At 33.1% G+C, this 21,428-nt stretch overlaps 2 protein-coding genes across 4 annotated transcripts in view; both read right to left on the bottom strand.

Annotated features, from left to right (window-relative positions):
- Nucleotides 1-21,301, bottom strand: part of LOC122507526 (serine/threonine-protein kinase WNK1) — a 38,656-nt gene extending 17,355 nt beyond the window's left edge. The window contains exons 1-14 of one of the 3 annotated variants that reach the window (XR_006302123.1): nt 20,762-21,301; nt 16,415-16,684; nt 14,581-15,707; nt 13,607-13,779; nt 13,051-13,429; nt 10,516-12,494; nt 10,047-10,275; nt 9,736-9,933; nt 9,451-9,522; nt 7,170-9,199; nt 6,719-7,031; nt 6,372-6,476; nt 5,751-5,925; nt 1,869-2,059 (exon numbers count right to left, since the gene is read on the bottom strand). Coding sequence is in view for 2 of the 3 variants with exons in the window: in XM_043620287.1 (XP_043476222.1) it covers nt 5,751-5,925; nt 6,372-6,476; nt 6,719-7,031; nt 7,170-9,199; nt 9,451-9,522; nt 9,736-9,933; nt 10,047-10,275; nt 10,516-12,494; nt 13,051-13,429; nt 13,607-13,779; nt 14,581-15,627 (6,700 nt within the window). In the remaining variant the exon portion in view is untranslated. The remainder of the gene's footprint in view (nt 1-1,868; nt 2,060-5,750; nt 5,926-6,371; nt 6,477-6,718; nt 7,032-7,169; nt 9,200-9,450; nt 9,523-9,735; nt 9,934-10,046; nt 10,276-10,515; nt 12,495-13,050; nt 13,430-13,606; nt 13,780-14,580; nt 15,708-16,414; nt 16,685-20,761) is intronic. The other 2 variants (XM_043620287.1, XM_043620286.1) reach the window with 2 other exon arrangements.
- Nucleotides 4,924-5,586, bottom strand: LOC122507528. The gene is made up of 2 exons (XM_043620290.1): nt 5,166-5,586; nt 4,924-5,111 (listed from the first exon to the last, which is right to left on the bottom strand). The coding sequence occupies exons 1-2, from the start codon at nt 5,331-5,333 to the stop codon at nt 4,947-4,949; spliced, it is 333 nt and encodes a 110-aa protein (XP_043476225.1). The 5' UTR covers nt 5,334-5,586; the 3' UTR covers nt 4,924-4,946.
- Nucleotides 21,302-21,428: the final 127 nt, after the last annotated feature.

Here is a 21,428-nt window from a genome sequence, read left to right as displayed (position 1 = left end):
CTGAATGACGATTAGACGTTTTAAGCATTCGACGTTTTGAACATTCGACGAATGGAAAATTCGATGATTTAAGCATTCGATGAATTAACAATTCGATGTTTTTAGCATTCGAAGAATTGACGATTTGATGTTTTTATCATTCGACTAAATGACGATTCGATGTTTTTAGCATTCGACGTTTTTATCATTCGACGTTTTGAACATTCGACGTATTGACAATTCGATTTTTTGAGCATTCGACAAATTGACAATTCGACGTTTTGAACATTCGACATGTTGACGATTCGATGTTTTTAACATTCGATAAATTGATAATTCGACGAATTGGGAATTCGATGTTTTTAGCATTCGATTAAATGAAGATTCGATGTTTTTAGCATTCGAATAAATGACGATTCGATGTTTTGAACATTCGACAACTTTACCATTCTACTACTTGATAATTCGAACAGATGGCGTTTCGACTTTTTGTCCATTCGACTACTTTACCATTCTACTACTTGGCAATTCGAACAGATGACGATTCGACGTTTTGAACATTCGACAACTTTACCATTCTACTACTTGATAATTCGAACAGATGGCGTTTCGACTATTTGAGCATTCGACGAATGGACTATTCCGTGGTTTTACCATTCGACTAAATGACGATTCGACGTTTTGAGCATTCGACGTTTTGAACATTCGACGTTTTTAACATTCGACGTTTTCAACATTTAACGTTTTGAACATTCGACAAATTGAGAATTCGATGTATTTAGCATTCGATGTTTTTAGCATTCGATGTTTTTAGCATTCGACGTTTTGAACATTCGACGTATTGACAATTCGATGTTTTTAACATTCGACGAATTGATAATTCGACGTTTTGAACATTCGACGTATTGACAATTCGATGTTTTTAGCATTCGACTATATGCCGATTCGATGTTTTTAGCATTCGACGTTTTGTCCATTCGATGTTTTTAGCATTCGACGTTTTGTCCATTCGATTACTTGGCATTCGACTATTTGATCATTCGACGACTTGGCGATTAGGGGATATGCATGCGTCTCATTATTCGCGATAAAATATTGATTTAGACGATCTTGATAAATTGTCCAATCTTCACCGATTTGAAATTCGCTCATGTGCCCGATGGTCGACATGAAAGTTACATTCTGCGTTGGTATAGGTGGCGCCAGCGGTAATCCCGCCGTTTCCCCTGTCCCCTGTGACGTCATAGCGTGCTGATTTTCTAGATTTATTGTTGAAATCTGAGATTCTAGTCGATTTGCTTTGTCTCGATGTTCATTCCTTTCCACTCTAAGTCTGTCAATTGTCATCTGAAGTTCAGCTTGTCTAGTGGTGGCTTCAGCAAGCTTGGCCTTGAATTCCTCCGACATTTTGTGTGTGACGCGTTCTTGATAAATCCAACTTTAAAGGCACTTTTATCACTGGAAGTCACAATTTACGTACTCAAACTCTTTTTATCCTCGTCGCCAATATGTGGTGTCGTGAAATAAGACCAGAATTACTTATATGAATAATTGATATATTTGATGGGAATACATAAGTTGGGAAAGGTGTTACTAACTGAGAATCTCGCTCATTACTGAGCAGTCAGCAAGCGGACTTTGCATGCCCCCCCCCCACTTCTATAGTAGTGACACATATAGGGATAAAGTAGAACTATATTACAATTTCTATAGTAAAAATGTTGTATAATTTGAAAACATTACTCTTACAATGAACATCTTCTGAATATGCATCGTAATCAATTCCCGTGTAGATCAAAAATAAAGATTTCATTATAAATGAAATAATTATAAAATTAATGAAATGTAAAAGGAGTCTAGAACCACAAAAATAAAAGAAAAGTACTCACAATATACAAAAAAACAGTGGTCCTGACAAAATAAAAAGGAATTCCTTTGATGTTCCTTCGATGATGAACAGACTATCTGCTCGAATATAAGTCCAAACAAAAATCAAGTCCCAAAGTAGTAACTTGATCCACAGAAACCAAACTGTGAATGCCTTCTTCTCCAAGTTTTGGGATTGAAAACAAGCTGAAAACTTTTGCTGACTTTAGTCGTATATCTTAAAAAGAGATTTTGCAGAAAATTATGAATAATGTGGAAGGGTATCCGCATTGAAAAGAAAGTTGAATTAGGGAAATTGAAGGAAGTAGCTGTAGAAAATCTTCTGCAGTAAGTCCAAAATGACGCTGTCAAAAATATGTTTTGGTAGAATATGTCTGCTTGTGAAAAATTTTATCAGCGAAACTAAGAAAAATAGATTCATAACTTTGCTTTCATAGTTCGCTCTTTGGTTTGTTGCCATAGCTGAATTTTAGTCCTTATGATCTTGGTAACACTGATGGAAATATGTCAAACTTTATTCAAAGAGATTAAGTTCATCAATGTAAAACTTTAAAGTCAGAAGTTAATCCTTCTTTAGAATTAGGTGTTTTAATTAGTTAAAAATTACTTTGCTTTTTAGTATTAAGCATTTTTGAGTTTAATACGTTATTACCGTATCGAATGTAAATCATATTATTAGAGAAATATATTTTATTTTGAAACATTTGCAGAGTGATGTCTGATGTCTTGCAGAGTTTTAAAAACTACTTTATTTTCTTATGTCCCAGCATTTTAGCAATACACACATAGTCTCAATAGGATCTCTCCGATGATGATGAATATAAAAATAATTGTTAAATTGTTGAAATTTTATTACTTCATTCAGACTTGAAATAACCTAGAATCCAGAATTGGGTCGACACTAGATCACATCACAATTTTGGGGTTTCGTATTCAATAAAAAGTCAAGATGCAACCGTGAGATAAAGAAACGTCCTTTTTATGTTTTCTAGATGTCCAAAGAACGTCTTTTAGTTGTCTTTAAGATGTCTCAGAGACATATACCATCATTGTCCCCAGATGTCCGAGGACAAACAGTGTCTTAAAGGCTTCAAAATCTCTGGGATTTATAATAAGGAATGCCCGAGTATTTCGTAATATGATGACTGTCAAAACCTTGTACCTGACACTTGTTAGATATAACATGATTGAGTATGCATGTATTATTTTTGGTCTCCATTCTATGTTTTCAATATAATGAGGCTTGAACGTGTTCAAAATAGAACACATTGAACAACATTGAAGCTGTTTACTGACCTCCACTCCTACCAATGGTTAATTTAACAGTTCCAAGAACAATAACTAGATACCATACACTTTTCTCAGTGAGTATCATTCCACAGAAATAATTCTTTAATAGATCGACTTTGCAGAGAAGCTAATTAAATTTAGAATGATGTTAATTTCTTTGACACTAACGTCTTAAGAGTCACATCGAGATTATTTAACGTAATTTTTTAGTCAAATAGACATTTAATAGAGTCAACCTAGAATTTAAGTTCAAAACTGTTTGATTTGTAATTGTAATTGTAATTTTTTTTTTAATTGTGACAAAATAAGTTTTTTTTTAAATCCTTTTGACTTTCAATTTTATTACTGAAGGTGACTGCCCTATTTATCTAATTATGTCAGGAGAAAAGCATGTTGAGATATAAAATTTTCTATGCAGAGTAAATTGAACTATTTTGGTGCCGATTTCTGCAATTTAATTAAACCGTAGGAGGGTTAAAATACTTCAAAACACTGATTATTCTAATTTAAATAAATATGGTTACAAATTACATGATAGAAAAAAAGAACTCTTTTAATAAAAATAAATTACTTGAAAATTAAATTTATATTAGTAATGATTGTTTCAGAAAATTTATTATCAAATAAAAAATTTAAATATAGGTAATAGAGGCCAAAGGACAAGAGGGGGAGGGATATAAAACACTTTGCACGCGGTACTAGTATATTACGAATACAGTAGCCGAACGATAAACTGAATTACAAAAACCTTTAGTACACCATACTATTATTGTACTCGTATTGTACGAGTATAGCATACTGGTACTACATACTAGTACAGTACCTGGTACCGTGTGAAGGTAGATGGCGGGTACAGTACCAGTACGACTTATACGCCATACTTGTATTGCACTTGTATTGCTGGTTATCTCGGAGGGTATAACATTTCCTAACTTTTTTATGATATTTGCTAAAATAACTTCTGTTTGGTTAGAACGCAAATTTATAAAGTATCAAGTTTTTTAAAAATGTATAAAATGGAAATAGAAAATAATATTGCGATAAGAATTTTCTTTGAATTTACAAAGCTTTAAAAAAATGTGTTCTACTGTCTTAGACTTACACAAACAACCAACATTTAACTTAGTTATTAACAGGGATGGGTTCTCATATATAGTCTACTTGACTATAAAAGTGTCTTTTAATGTGAAATAGACTGCATCTGAAGCCATATCTGGTTACACAGGTCCACAAAAAAAAATCGATGAAAGGTTCCTTTGACCAAACATGGTGTATTATATGTATTTTAGGCCGCTGAAACCGAATCTGAAGTCCGTTTGGCTCCATCACGTCAGGATTTTTTCCTAACCTCAAAATACATGTCGGATTTTGCATGACAAAAAAATTTTAAAATATTAACAGATTTAGCTTAATTTTAAGATACAGGGGTTTAGAGGGGTCCCTGATTACGAAATTAAAGGCAAATTTTCAAAATACAAAATGGCGGATCCAATATGGTGGTCAAAATTTTCAAAAAATTCTTCAATTTTCAAGAAATTCTTCAATTTTTATAAAATTTTGTATCGAGGGATTTTTGAGGTCACTGATTACGGAATTAAAGGTAAATTTTCAAAATAAAAAATGGCGGTCAGAAAAAAATTCTTGAATTTTCATAAAATTTTATACCGAGGGGTTTTTGGGGTCGCTGATCACTTATTTAAAGTCAGATTTTCAAAATACAAAATAGCAAATCCAATATGGCTGTCGGATTTTTACAAAACTTAGTATCTGTGAGTTTTTGAGCTCGCCAACTATGATTTTGAAATCAGATCACCCACCGATGTAGAGCTGCGGTTGCTTGATGACGACGCCTGCGGGCCCGCTTTCTTACCCTGTCCAGCCACCGATACTGGGGTTCCGACTCCCTGCATCGTACTTTTTTTTCGTGTGCCTACCATGACGGCGTAAAGGTGATTCTAAAATGGGATTAGTGTCACGCACACGTACAACTAAACCTATTGCAGACTCACCTTAAGGATCGTGATCCAGGAACTCTGCCGGATCACGGTACAACTCCGTTGCCCGTTGTCACCACGTGGAGGTGCCCTGGAAGCAGGCACACGATATAATTTGTGGGCAGCGGCCCTAAAAACTTCTAGATACCAAGTTTTGTGAACATTAAAGAAATTGTTATACATCCGACAGCCATATTGAATTTTCTATTTTGTATTTTGATAATCTGACTTTAAATAAGTGATCAGCGACCCCAAAAACCCCTCGGTACCAAGTTTTATGAACATTTAAGAATTTTTTTTTGACCGCCATTTTGTATTTTAAAAATTTGCCTTTAATTTCGTAATCAGGGACCCCACAAAATTCCTCTATCCCAAAATTAAGCTAAATCCGTTAATATTTTAAAATTTTTTTCTATCACGAAAAATTCGACATGTATTTTGAGGTTAGGAAAAAATCCTGACGTGATGGAGCCAAACGGACTTCAGATTCGGTTTCAGCGGCCTAAAATACATATAATACACCATGTTTGGTCAAAGGAACCTTTCATCGATTTTTTTTTGTGGACCTGTGTTATTAATGAGATACAAAATCGTACTTACTCAATTGATCTGTGGAACCGCTACTACAATTGATTTTATTTCCATCTATTGGTGTTAACAGCATTTGCTGATTTACATTTGCTTGCGCATTTGTGGTACAATCTTCACTTGAAGGTTCAGTTACTTTGGAAACCATAAACCTTGAAATTTTTCTAACGGGTTGATTTGATGACGTCTGGTAAAATATGATAAATACACTGTGCATATGATTGAGAAATACAAAACTTTAAAAAACGTTTCTCTCTTAGAAGCCAAATATATTTTCAAATTTATTAAAACAGAAAAAATAATATTTTAGTATTTAAAAGAGATGAAATTTAAAATAAAAATATTTCATCTAAGAGCTGAATATCCTGAGTATTCGGTCCTTTAGATACATTTAGCTTCTGATCTGTTAAGGGGAGGCTTGACTCGCTTGAAAACAGTGCAAAAGAGTGAAATTTTGGTACATTTTAATTTTTATTTTATCTTTAAAAAAATTAAATTTAAAGCCTATTTTGCTTATTCGAAAAGTTTGTAAATAGTCTTATTCTATATTTTATTTAGTCTTGTAAATAAAAAAAATAATTTTTTTCGATTCAGGCCTTCTCTTAAAGAATAGGTTTATAAAAGTGTACTTACAGGTTGTGATGTTTGATCTGCTTCTATTGTAATATTTGTTTGCATTTGTCCAGAATTAAATTCTCCAATAGAAAAAAGTGAACCTGTCTGCGGAGAAAGCGGACCCTGTAATGAATTAAATGTTTTCAACGCCAACGCCATGTCAGGAAGATATCAGGAAGATATCTTTTATAAAAAAGAAAAAACTCTTAGTTACTAGGTTGAAAAAGAATAATGTCCAATTAAGCAGTACATTATTTTGAACCTATTCTTAAAACCTGCGAAAGAATTTGGATGGTCAAGAAAATGGGCCAGTTGCAGACACCCTGAACTTGAACACTCAACAGTTAAATCTACTTTTTACTTACCATGTTATAACTGTGTGGAGTGTCCGGTTGACTTAAAGGTGGTGTACTCATAATTAATGACTCTGATGGTTGACTAGTTAACTGAAGTAATTTATGTTGTAAATCAGCTATCGTTTGCGGACCTCCCGAATTCAAATCCAATATTTTGTCCAAAGAATTTTGCTGACTGAGTTTTCTGTGTTGCTGATGAATTGGTTGTTGATGACCTAATGTAACACAATCAGTAGATCCCATCAGTGTATGTTCTGGAGTGTTATCAATACTTGATGTTTCGTTTTCTGAAGACAGCATTTGATATTCAGAACTCGTACGCCTAATAATTAAGGAATATATTAAAAGTTGATACTAAATTAAGTAAGACTTTTAAACTTTTAAACTTGCAATCAGATTTTGGTGATTAAATGATTTTGAAATAAGTAAATATTGGATATGAATAAAAAAGAAAAATTACCTGCTTAAAATGTTGCAATCTAGACCGCCTTCAACTTCATTTAACTTTGAGAAATTCGCATCCTCCTGGAATTTTTGTTGCGATTGGTGCTGATCGTCAATGCTTTCTGCCTGTATTTGAGTCTGAACTGAAGAAGGAACTTGCTGTATAAAAGAATGGTTTTGCTTCAAATGGGCTGGATCGATTGACTGAGATTGAATCGAATTTTGAGATATCGTTGACCCATAGGAAGAGCCTGACCAATGATTTTGTGCAGAGATATCAGTTCCAAGAGACTGGCCTTGTAAAACATTTGGATTGGCCGCATCAACTGATTGCTGAGATGGTAAGGAATGTTGAACGGGAATTTGATTATTTGCTTGAGAAATCTGCACATTTTGCGGAAAGCTTGCTGAACCTGCTGAACCTGCTGAACCTTGTACACACTTTTGACCTGGAAAGCTTTGTAAATTGACGTCTGGATGAATGGGTTGAAAGTACTGCTCTGACTGAATTGGTGGTTTATAATCAGCAAGAACAATGGTTGCAGTAGAATTCAAGTTCTGCTCGTGACTGCTGCCAGCATGAGGCGTGACACACTTGGACTTGGGGTTCGAGAGAATATTGGCCAAGTTTTGAGCCAAGTCAGGAAATGTGGACGAGACTTCCTTCGCCTTGGCTTTACAATTCGGCTCAGAAGGTACTGCGGACTGAGCAGGATACGCAATAGGCTGAGCAATAGGCTGAGCACTCTGATGAATTACAGTTGATTGTGCAAGTTCTCCGATATTCATGTGGGGAGATAGTGAATTATTGGAAATATCTTGGTGCAAAAATTGACTCTGCTGAACTGGCATAACTGGGGTATTGGGCAAAACTGAAGTGACTTTTCTATCGTCGGATGTAAACGACATTTCGGATAATTGGGAATCACTGGACAAGTTTGATGTATTAGAATGATTGGAAATTCTTCTATTTTTTTCTTCATTGACAAGTTGAAGTTGTAATTGTTGAAGGACTAGCAAATTATTATTCACTTGAGGCGCTTGATGAATATCTTGTTGCTGAAGCGGTAGCGGGTACTGCTGCATTACACTTTGATTACTAATTGTCTGAGGAACAAACATACTATTGTCTGCTGCTTGAAACATTGGATTCATAGTTTCAATAGTATGACTCGGCGCGACTGGCACTTCCAATTGTGTTTCTATAGACCCTTGTTCAAAAAGTTGCTCGGCATTGTTGATGATTTGCGATTGATTCCCTACTGGACGAGCAATAAATGTCTCCACTTGTGCTTCCACATCATTAAAAGAGGCTTCCGTCGTGTGATAAAATTGCGGATCAATTACTTGATTGTGTTGAGTATTATTTAATTGTCCAACCACAGGAATTTGAACTTCATTGTTATCGGTCTCTTTTAATCTTACCTCAGGAGCTGTGTTTGCAGGATCTGTAATTTCTACTGAGGTTGAAACACCCAATACTTCCACGCTTTCTCTTCGGTTATTTATTCTCTCTTGATCTGCATTAGTATTTTGTTCAAACACTGGACTAACTAAGAAGCGAGAAATTTTTCTATTCGGCACGATATTTGCTTTATTTTCATCAGATTCTGCAACCTTAATTTCTCTACTTGGCGTTTCATCAGAAAAAACTAAAGTTTGTTCGTTTTCACCGTTTAACTCATTGCATTGTACTGGCGTATTATCAGTGACATCATTTAGGGGAGGATACATATCAATTGACGTTGCTTCCACAGGAAGGGAAGGTCCTGCACTTGTTGGAATTGAAGTTGCAATAGAATCTCTGGTAGGACACTGCAAATTTTCATCACTTACAGTCAAGTTACTTGACATATTAGACGGCAATAAAATATCATTATTTTGAGTAGATGCTGATGAGCGCCTTCGACCGTCGAATAGACCCGATTGACTTTTAGAATTACGAATATTCTGCTGCTTATTTGAAGCAGCACTTGTGATTTGAGATAAAATTTGGTCGATGGCAAACAATTTTATTGGCGTTGATGAGTTGGAGGTTTCATCTCTCTGAAATAAAATGAACATTTCATTAAGTATTATAACTTCAATTGTTCAATTCATAATTACTGTTTATGCTTTTTCATTTCTTACAAAAAGTATCACATTTTAGATGAAATTTTCCTTTGCATATATATTTTACGGCTAATGTTGACAGTGCCCGGGCAATGTTTTATTATTCGGTGACATTTGACAGACTTGTTTGTAATATTTTTATAGTTAGCTATTTATACAATATATGTAATATAAAAAAAACTTACCGAACGATGTCTGCGATGAACTTTATACGAAGAACGGTAGTTGCTTTGACGAGTTAACGAGCCATGTCTCACCTATTATACGAAAATCGAAAAATGAAAATTCTAATCGAAGAATATCAATTGAGGAGCAGGATTGAAGAACTAATACCAGTCAGGCAGCAGTGAACGTAAGCTCTTCATTCTAATGTTCTTCGGTCCAGCTCCTCAATTACAAAAATCTGTACAAATATTCATCCAACTTATTTGCAGTAAGTATATGTAAGCGTCAGTGGGAATAACAGTTACCTTTGTAGAATCGACATTTTGATCACGATCTCTAGGCCTGCGGCTCGTAACAGGACTGCCGCCTGCAGACTGGTCCGGTGGTCCATGTGCCACCAAAGGTAAACTGTGTGAAGGGTCCAAACGCAACTGCTTCACAATGTCTTCGATTAATTCTATGAACGTCTCGCACTGAGATTGCGGCAGAAGATTTTCAGCAATCTGTTACCAAAGCAAAAATATAAAGTAACATTATTAAATTCCAGAGTAAGTATTTGTTAAATTTCTAGAAATTTTCTATAAAAAACGCATTTTATAAGAAGCATTCTACTCACCAAGTTATTGGAGATATCCGTAGGTACCATGTCATCACGATCAAATTTAAAAGTTACAGTTTTCTGTTTACTTGTATCAAGCTGACATTCTACAGTGACTGCTTGACCTTCGACCTGACTGACCGACAGTACAGTCAACTTGATCCCAGGCTTTTTCCGCTTCGTTGCAGACCTTTTTATTTTACATTTTTCTAATAAGACAACATTTTCTGAATTTTCACTATTCACTCTGTAACATATAAATAGTTAAACTGTAAAGCAATAGTTTACTTAAAAAACAGTTTTAATTTTTATTTTATGATAATAATTCCAAGAATTAAAACTGAAATATTAAATTGTGCTCTTTTCGAACTGCTTGAAGGAAATGAAAGTTTCGAAACTATTTTATAAACCTGGAAAACATTACTCCAATATTTGAAGCTTATTTGCTATTTAATAAAACAGAAAAACGTGTCATGCAGGAACATACCCTTCAGTAGTTGGAACAAATTGCTGTCCTTCCAATGATACAGTAGTATCGTGATGCGCAATGACGGACGGATCCACATGCTGTGAGTCTGTTGCTTCTACTTTGAGCAAATTAGAAGCCTCTGGAAAAGTTTCTGGTGCCTGAAGGTGTTGGGAATTTAATTGCTGCTCAACAATCATTGTTTGTGTCGAAGGGGGTATATTTATTGGCGTTGGAACTGCATTGGTATTAAGAGGAAGTTGTATCTGCGTCAGAGGAGCTTGGTGTGGCTGATGACTGTTGGCTGGTAGGCTGTTCATTGAACTCTGGACGTTGCTCATTGCGGAAGATTGTTGAGCATTCATATCAGCAATAGAGACAGAAAATTGTGCACTAGATGGAGTGGATGTTACTTGCATTTGCATCGGCTGGTGACTAATTGCGTACGTCGTGGCTGGAACGTCAATGTTATTACCAGAAGAAGTGGAGTGAGAAAATACTTGTTGATTGGTTTGCATGGGCATAATGTCTATGTGAGCGGTAGACGTCGGAGTAGAGGAGAATCCGTGATAAATATGTTGCGATGTATTTTGCTGAAACGGTGGATTCGAGTAGGCGGTTGTTGTGCTGGGAGCCGTTTGATAGTAGGCTTGTCCTTGCATAGCTGATGAGGGTGCGCCGTGATTGGGAATAAGCGGCTGCATGTGTTGCAACTGTGCCTGTGAATACTGCGCAGCTTGTTGATTCTGTTGCAACTGTTGATTCTGTTGCAACTGTTGATTTTGTTGCAACTGTTGATTCTGTTGCAATTGTTGATTCTGTTGCAACTGTTGATTCTGTTGCAACTGTTGATTCTGTTGCATTTGTTGCAATTGTTGATTCTGTTGCAATTGTTGATTCTGTTGCATTTGTTGATTCTGTTGCAACTGTTGATTCTGTTGCATTTGTTGATTCTGTTGCAATTGTTGATTCTGTTGCATTTGTTGATGGATATTTTGTTGATTCTGTTGCGGAACGCCTGGAAGCTGCTGTTGAATCTGAGGTAAAGGGTGTGTGACATTCATTTGAATGTAGTTTTGTGCCTGTTGCAAGTGCTGTGGCATTTGTCCAAACTGGGGCTGAGGTTGGATATTCTGAGGAGTGGAGCATTGAGACGAAGTTTGCCCAATAGTTTCAAATAATTGTTGTTGCTGTTGTTGTTGTAATTGATATTGAACTTGTTGCGAGTTGTTGGAAATCTGTTGCAATTGTTGAGCTTGCTGAGGCTGCACAACTGACGTCTGATGTTGAAGTAAAGGTTGTTGATGCACCATTTGAACCTGTTGCGGTTGAAGATTAAGCTGCTGACCGGATTGAACGCCTTGCTGAACCTGATTTTGTTGTCCTTGCACTTGCATTTGTGGCTGCAAACCAACTTGACTTTGAACCTGAATATTTAAAGTGGATTGAACTTGTTGCTGCTGTTGTTGTTGTTGCTGTTGTTGTTGCATTTGCATTTGTTGTAGTAATAAATTATTTTGAAGCATGGTATCTGTCGCTGATTCCGTTTCACGATCCAAACGCTCTTTCTCTTCTTTCACTCGACGTTCTTCTCTCTCACGTAATAGGCCAGCTATCTGAGACTTTAACATTTTTGTTACTACTTTAGCGTCTTCTTCAAGAATCAAACTCGACTTTGCCATTTCGGATGCAACTTCCTCTGCATTATCTTGTTGAATGTCAAAATCGAATTGTATCGCTTCGTTCTCTTTATGCTTGTTACTTCGTTTCTTTGGATCTAATACTCTGAGTCTGAATTCCACTCTTGCGAGTTCTGCTTCTGCAACAGCTGAATCTCTCGAGACCATTTCTAATTTCAAACCAACATCATCGGCAAAGAATTCGTGATTAAGAAGATCTTTGACTAATGGTCTTTCTTCCTTTTTCAACCGAATACACATCTCTATAATTTCTCGTACTTCAGGGTTTTCTACTTTGTCGTAACTCAGTGGTTTCACTCCCTATAAATTAAAACGACACAAGAAAATGTGAAATGTTGAATCAATTTAAAATATTTTAAATACTTTTAGTTTAGCCTTTTTAGTTTCAACTTATGCTGCATAGTAGAAAAGTATTCCTTGTATTTTAAGGCATTTATAATATAGATTGTCTATTATGCATCTAAGGAGGGAAATGGTTCATTTCCAATGAGTGTAATTTGCAGTTTGAGGTGAAGTGCTTGCGAGCGAAGCTGAGAACTATAAAACACGAGATGGAAATCATTTTCCTCCCGAGTTGCACATACTATTTTTTCTAACACACGTATACCGAAAGTAAAAACGCGGTAGTGTGGTTATTACTATTGACGGTATGGTTGTGACAGACGTTTGAAATAATAATAATAATAATAATAATAATAACAACATCACCGGGAGGGAAAGACATACTTTTCTCCCGATTCACAAGTAAGAAATGGTGTACTTTCAGTGCGGGTGTTGGAAGGAATTATTTATTCTTATTCCTGAGTTAAAGGAAAATTGTTTGGTCTAGAAATAAAAAAGAAATTAGTTACATTACCGAGACAACGCGCTTGTAAATTTGAGCAGGACCAGTGCACTCTGCATATGGGTACTCGCTGGTAGCCATTTCCAACATGCACATTCCAAAAGCGTAAACGTCTACAGATTCGTCATAATGTTCCTCATACATTTCCGGTGCCATGAATTCTGGAGTGCCAATGACACTTTTTGCGAAACTGCGGTTCTTTAGTGTCGCCAAACCCAAATCACCAATTTTTACACTGCCAGTTGTGCCGGTAATAAAAATATTATCGCATTTCAAATCACGATGAATGATGGGAGGAGATCTCGAATGTAGAAACATTAATCCTTTGAGAATTTGTCGACACCAAGATTTAACTACTTTCGGATTAATTTTTTTAAAACGCCTTAAATATCTGTAACAAATAATAGAAAAAATTCTTGAAAAAGACGTATTTGAACTGGGGACATGGATTTTGAACTTGGCGTGTAACCTCTTTAATATATAGGAAATAGGAATTAATGTTATTGAGTTGCATGAGATTATTATCATACACCTTCAAAATTCAAATGATGAAATTAAAATTACTCACGTTTTCAAAGTTCCTGACGTCATGAGTTCTGTAACTAAAACTATATATTTTCTACGAGTCAATGTAACTTCCCAATAATCGTAGAATCGTACAATATTCGGGTGTTGCAATCCTTTTAACATTTCAGCCTCTTCTCTAAATCTTAATCTTTCCACTTTATTTAACTTTTTTTCCTGTGAATAATGTAATATATTCAATTTAAAGTTTCCAAAATATAATGCAATGATGAAATTAATGTTATTTAAAACAATAGAAATTATGAAAAATTTAAGGGAAATAAATTGTTTTTACCATTGATAGAAAAGAAAACATTTCGTTTTTAAGAAAACAAATGCATTTGATATCAAAGTACCCATACAAAAACTCTGTATTTTTAAATATACTGAATAATTTAATAGGTTTAATTAGTTTATTGTCTTTTATAAAAATAGTTGAAAGAACTAATACATAATAATAAGAATGCAATTGATAGAATAAAATTTGGTGTTTCAACCTGCGTACCATTTTTTAGGTCAAAGATCACTTATTAAAAATATCAGTCATAAATTTTGCATTTTTGAGGAAAGAATTATTTTCTTTGGTTGAAACGAGGTTAAAACACTCGTCATTACTGTTTTAATAGTATATATTATAGAACTTTGATAATAATTTGATTGAATAAAAATATTCCTGGAGAACAAAACTCGAGATAATTTAAGAATTTTAAAGCTTCGTTTTAAGTATTGAAGTGAAATATGTTGGTATATTCATTTTTTTGCTTTAACCTTCTGCTGATGCGTGATGTTAACCTATCCCAACTCTATCGCCATAGAACGCAACGTCCAAAATGACGATTTTTGACGACAAGGGTTGTTAACAATAGCAGAGGGTTAATGTAACAATTATTTTGCGCAGAATAAATACTATTTGGGGCCACAAATATCTCAGTTATCTATACTAAGTATTTTGCTTATAACAGTTTTGAAAAAATTTACCTGCAACTCACACCAAGCTACTGCAACTCCAGTTTGAGTATCGAGTCCTCTGAAAACGGTTTTAAAGCTGCCACGTCCAATTTCTTCTTCAAACTTTAAAAATCTTCCATCAGGAGATATTGCTATTGCCTTTTCTTCGTCGTCATCATTATTAGTAACAGTTTGTACTTTGACTTTCATTAACAGATTCCTAACTTCATCCATACCCATTGTTTTCTGTTCAAGTTTCTCATCTACTTTAAAATTCTCATCGAGAAGAGGACCTATGAAGCCTTCCACTGATTCATCGTGGATGACCACATCCTTCTGAGACTCGTCGTCTGGATTCGACTTTTCATCCATTGCTTCAATGTGAATTTGTGAATTTAAGTGAAGTACTTTGCCCATTTTAGTTAGAGATTCATGAAGAGCTTGGGTCGCTACAATGTCACTGATACTCGTTCCATTGTCGTCTACTTGGTATATGGTTAATTCTTCCTTCTGACTCTCCAACTCCTTGCCTTCTAGTTCAGCATCGTCTCCAATGATGCTGGAAGTTACGAACCGTGTACTTTTTATTCTTCTTCTATCAGATTTCTCATTATTTGTGCCTTCTTCCTGCGACTGCGGTATGGTTTCCAGAACGTATTCGTCGGGAGAAATTATACAACTGTTTCCGTACGATTCTATAGATTCAGCCTGTATTTCCTGCGTTGTCGAATTAACCGAAGTTTTTCTAGGAGAAACTAGTTTGCTTATGTACACATCCTTGGGATTTACATTTTTATCGGACAAACCCTTCTGGGTTTCACCTCCCTCTGAGCCCTTAAAATCTAATCTATTTGTGTTCTCACTATTATCAAAATCTGAAAGAGAATATACAGATGTTTTACGTTTGTTCCGCAAAGTCATCTTATCCTCTGTATCACCCAATCGATCATTCAAATTTGTTGAAGTGTTATTTTGTTTATCAGTGTCTGGTATTATTCCAACATTTTCAACTCCCGGCAGATGTCGCTGACTCTTGTTCTTGATTTCAGCCTTTCTTTCACTCTTATCCGACAGCATAGTTTTCTTTGGAATCTTTATTTCACTTCTTACCACTTTTCAAGGGTTCTGCCTTTTAAAAGACAATAAAATTCAAAGATCTGAAAGTAAATATTTTATTATTTTCATTACATTGTATTCAGAAATCAGAACCATGTCAATTTTAAGAAAATAGAGAGAAACATACAAAAAAAGTTCATCAACAAGACTTTTTAAAGATTTTCACGAGAAGTGAGTATTCATAATTATTAATTATTCAGTGTCAAGTGTGGTTAACGACCCGGTTTTCAATCCCTGATGCTTCTCTTTATTATTCCACTTTGGATATGTTAATATAAATATTGAATTACTTTTCTTTGTAATTTATAACACTAAAAAATATGTTCAGAAATATTTGTTATTCTCTCATTTCCCACTCATAGTCACGAAATTGTTCATTTTACAAACTGAAAAATAATAGAAAACTATGCTCTTAAGCCTTCATACGACTGGATTCAGTTAGTAACGTGAATTTGTATTTATTTTATAATATTTAAAATAACTTTTTAAATCAATCAGTCAATTTACAACATCAAAACTGACGATTTTCCAAGTGGAAATTTAAAAAATCGCCATAGGTTTTACGTTGTAAACTTTAATTAAAAATTACAAGTTGCGGACATCGCAATTTGAATTAAACAACTTTAAATTTAAAAACGATAATCTTGATAATCTTGTTATCACTGTTCGTTATAATGAAATTCAATATATTTTAGCAAATTTTTTATTAGACATGAAAAATAATGAAATGATGTAATGTATACATTACCTGATGGTTGAAAAGAAATTTCCACACTTGCAATTGCATCTTCAGCGTCATTAAACTTTCAAGTCTTATATTATGAATGAAAGATTGAAGAGAATAGGAGCCTTGGTACCTAGTTCTCTTAAGTAATAAAAACTACATGCCTCTAAGAAGATACAAAATATGGACTATTTTCTTAAAATGCAGTAGCGATAAAAATCTCAATCCAATATCAAAGGAGTGTTTATTCAACTTCCAGACTTTGGGTAAAATGTTATTAGCATTGAATTATTTCTGAAAAGAAAAGGAGAAAAATATTAATTTCTAGTAATTTTACAAGTTTTATGTAAATTCAAATAACTTTTTAAATATGACCACTGAACGATAATGAAACGATTCTTATTCAATAATAGGAGACTGAGACGTAGTGGATCAATTTTCACTGTTTGTCATTTATAACTACGTCATTTTCACATTACATAAAAGTTAACCACGCAGAATGTATCACTCGTACTTTTTATTATATTACAGCTTTTATAAACTCTTAATTTCCTTAATTTTCTCGAGAAAAGATGAGTCTCAACTTTCAATAAGGCCGTTTTTTGAACTGCACGATAAAATCGGCTTATACTATGAAATATTTTATCTCTTTGGCATTCTCGACAATAATCCGAAATCGTTTTTCAATTTGTCAAGAACTAAGGAAAATAACTCAATTTAAAGAGGCAGATTACGAATCTAAAGTCAGATTTTCAAAATTTGAAATGGCGGATCCAACATGGCGGATGATTGTAAACATTATTTTTTATACCTTTCAAACTCAACATCTAGTGGCTTTTGGAGTCACTGATCATGAATTTCAAGTCGGTTCTTAAAATCAATTTTTTTTAATTCGTCCGCCATGTTGGATCTGCTATTTAGAATTTTTAAGAAGTGACCCCAAAAACCTCCAGATATTAAGTTTGAAAGGAACCGAAAAAAGTAAACTTCTATGACACATTTGTTGTTCATTCTCTTTCTAAATGTGTAAAATTAAAAAAAAACATTTTATTTTTATTTTTGTGTATAATTCCACAAAAATGTTCATAAGTAAAACAAAAGAAACTGGTGCACTAGAGCAACCAAATCTAGTGTTGCGCTTGTACTACTAGTCTTAGTGCAACCCAGATCCCGCCTTGGGAACTATGTTACCGTCCCTGTTAAAAAAATATTAATTCTTTTAATATTATTATAATTATTCGATTATTATCAAGTGTCTGCAACTTTTTTAATTTTCATTAAATAAATGTCATTAAGAAAATTTTTATACTTTGTCTTGCTCTAAAATAATGTGAAGTAGTTAAGTAAAAAGTAATTAGTTACAGTAATGAATTTTTAAGTTAAACTAGCCCTATTTGTGTAATTGATTTTACTATTTTTATATAATTAAAAAAGAGTAGTTCAGTTAATTTAAATATAAGCAGTTCGCTCAGGTGTATGTGTGTGCTTCGAGGGTTAATATTAAAAGGTAATCCGTCAGTTTTACCTTTTGTAACGAAAAAAAGCTTACGTTTTTGGTAAAAATAGATATTCTATTTACATTTACCCCAAATGATCGTAAATAAATGTATTAAAATTTTTAATATTTTATGATTTCTTAAAAAAGGTTCCAAGTTCAAAACCTGATAATAATTTTTTGCAAACATTTTCTAAAACGATATAAAAAATAGAAAATATAAAAAGCTTCTTTTAAGTATCAAAATTAGTTTTCTTTAATTCTGCAAATAAAAAAATGAAAAATCGTTTAATTCATTCAGTATAATTATCATAAAAAAGTCATTAATAGAATTCCTGATTTAAGTTATGATTACACCAAATTTTTATAATTTTTTTAAATAAATATTTAAACACTTGCTATTCATTTTTCTGTAGGAATTAAATTTTTTAAATTTTCATTTTCAAACCTTTTGAAATTTAATTATTATTTGACGAAAATTCTTCGAGAATTCAATTATTTATATTATATATGTTAGGCTCAAAGACCGAAAACGCTCATTGAGCGAAAATATAGTCCACAACGCGTTGTGGCTCCTTCAAATTGTCCACAACGCGAAATTCGTGTTGTGGCATGGCAAAAAGTGCACAAAACGCGTTGTGGTAATTTGAAAAGAGCCACAACGCGAAATTCGCTTTGTGGCTGCTACAATACTCGGCCACAACGCATTGCGGTAATTAAGAAATGCCACAATGCGTTCTGGATTTTTTTATATTTGCCATTACGCGTTTTGGTAATTTAGAAATGATAAGAAATAAATAACTGTAGTATTTTTTTTAGCAAATAACATATAATTTTATTTACAAATAATTTAAACTATAAATAACCGAAATTAACTTTAAACATAAACATTTGTACTTTATTATTTTGTACTTTGATCTATATTTTTTCATTGTTTTATTTTTACTTACTTAATTTATATAAAAATAATAAATATCGTACCGTGCTATTCTTTATCAATTCACTTAATTTCTCAAAAAATATTGCCTCTTTATTACCCATTATGAGTTATTAATATTATTGTTAAAATCCTGCACAGCTTTTTAAATTATATAAATGTCACAATATAAATATTACACAAAGACTACAAAAATTTTAAGTTAAATCTACTTTAGCAATCACCGATGTGGAAATTTTACTACTGTAACTATTCATTGAATAAAGAAAATTTCAAAGGCATTATAATCGTAGAGGCTAATGACATACTTATAATAGAAAATTAATTAATTAAGTATCAAATAATAAGACAGGTAATTAGTATACACCTTCTTTGCAAGCAACAAAATGTGTTATGATTTTTCTAAATTACCAAAACGTGTAATGGCAAATATAAAAGAATCCAGAACGCATTGTGGCATTTCTTAATTACCGCAATGCGTTGTGGCCGAATATTGTAGCAGCCACAAAGCGAATTTCGCGTTGTGGCCCTTTTTAAATTACCACAACGCGTTTTGAGCACTTTTTGCCATGCCACAACACGAATTTCGCGTTGTGGACAATTTGAAGTAGCCACAACGCTTTTTGGACTATATTTTCGCTCAATGAGCGTTTTCGGTCTTTGAGCCTAACATATATATGGAAATTCAATTAATTATTTATAATAATTGTAACTATATATAACTATTTTCAATTATTTTTCAGTTATTATCGCGAATTATTGACAGTATATAATCAAAAATATTGAAAATAATTAAAATTAATTTTTAAAAAATATTTTTTAAAAGAATTTTTGGGAAATGTAAAAAAATAATCAGGTTTTTAAAAAGCATTTTAAAAAGAACTGATTTTTGTAAAAAAAATATTGTAATGTAATTTTTTGAAGTTAATTTTCATTAATTTTTATTTGAAAGTTTTCATTAAAATTTTTGATAATTCAATTATTTAAAAAATTTGCAAATATAATTCCTCAAAAGAAGACTATTCTTCTTCTATTTTACTCGAAGTGATTGTTCATCTCACAATCAGTGTTAATAAAAGTTTAATGAAATACATAAAAAAACTCAATCATTGTAAATAAAATGTTAGAAAATTTGAATAACTATCCGGGGCCAGGTCATTAAGGACAACTATTTTAACATTTTTTTCACGTAACATTGTAGCTAGTTATTGCAAAAAGGCTGGTCCATTCTAATTAAAGTTGTTTAAAAGAAATAAATTTTTTATGGGCTTTTTATCATATAATGCATGTCAATCAAATTTATTTCTGACTCATTTTAATCAGTTTAAACATTCTATCTTTAAATATATAGTTGTCTTCCTTTTTATTCTTTTAAATTCTGATTAAGAGGACTTGACATTCATAGTGTAAGAACTAAAACTAAATATAAAACTCCCGCCTTTACGAAGAGAATTTTGATAATTAAGGTTATGTTTCTATGACAGTCAACTTTAAAATTACACCACTCTTTTAAAAATTGTTTTCACTCTTTTTAACAGGCGAAATGTTAAATTTGTCGTTTATTACAACAATTTTTTTATATTATATATTGAACTTGAGAGCAGAAATTAATAATTTATTTTCCTTTAACCGTTGACTGACTATATTGTAAGGGTCCATTATTTCAATTGTCTTTGCCAATTACAAAGATGACAGTACTTTTTCAAAGAAATGTTTAAAAAAAACTTGCCAATAAAATTAACTTGATAAACGCGAAATAAAGACACAATATTTTTTGACTATATATATATATATATACCTATGTGTACGACCTCTGATAGACGAAGTGACATTCGCATGATTAATGTGAACTTAAAAAATATTAAGGCAAAAGCAATACTTGAAAGGACTTTGATGGTTGAAAATAAGTAACATAACTCTCTAAATGAAATGTACTCACATTAATACCACAAAAAATGCACAATAATACGATGACATCCAATGAAACATCTTCAAGTACTACTATTCATTGTAAATATATACTATTTTCTTAGACAGTCTGCAAATCACTGAATGTGGCTATATATGAATAGGACCTTTCAGAAATAAAATTAAATAATAAGAAATACGTAATATAATAACAAGGGCATAAATATTTTCTTTTCTAAACAACTTTACATATAATTTAGATGACTAGATGTAACTTCATTAGCACTGAATGAAAATACAGAATGAAATGTGAACCACGGGTCCACAATGATAAAAACGATACATGCACTATAGAGTATTTCTCAGAAGACTAACATGGCCGACTCTAGTCTAGGGGGAAAACACTCTTTAAAATGTCGTTTGTCGCTCTAATTTATGCATAGTCTGCAGGAGAAAAACGAAATTTAGATTGATGATGTGCTGTCACTTATAAATAATACAACATCTTTAAGCAAACAACAATTAACGATGTACTTTGAGGTTATGTGTTTGTTATTATTTTCCACCTAAAGGTCAGTTCAAAATGCGAGAATATTTGTGACGTCATTCAATATGGAACGTGTTAAGGCCTAAGCACAGCTGAGTTGGGTTCGGGAAACGGTTACGGGATATGTAAAATTTACATCATTTACATACAT

Source organism: Leptopilina heterotoma, unplaced genomic scaffold, assembly GCF_015476425.1.
Source record: "Leptopilina heterotoma isolate Lh14 unplaced genomic scaffold, ASM1547642v1 Lhet_47, whole genome shotgun sequence".
NCBI lineage: Eukaryota > Metazoa > Arthropoda > Insecta > Hymenoptera > Figitidae > Leptopilina > Leptopilina heterotoma.
The sequence above is the reverse complement of the archived record's forward strand: the minus strand, read 5'-3'. Positions and strand labels throughout refer to the sequence as shown.

What these genes read in the sequence shown, in the direction of transcription:
- LOC122507528 (XM_043620290.1), bottom strand. Translation starts at nt 5,333, where the DNA reads ATGTATAACAATTTCTTTAATGTTCACAAAACTTGGTATCTAGAAGTT. An exon ending in CCTGGATCACGATCCTTAAG is followed by an intron (nt 5,112 to 5,165) that starts GTGAGTCTGCAA and finishes ATCCCATTTTAG; the next exon opens with AATCACCTTTACGCCGTCAT.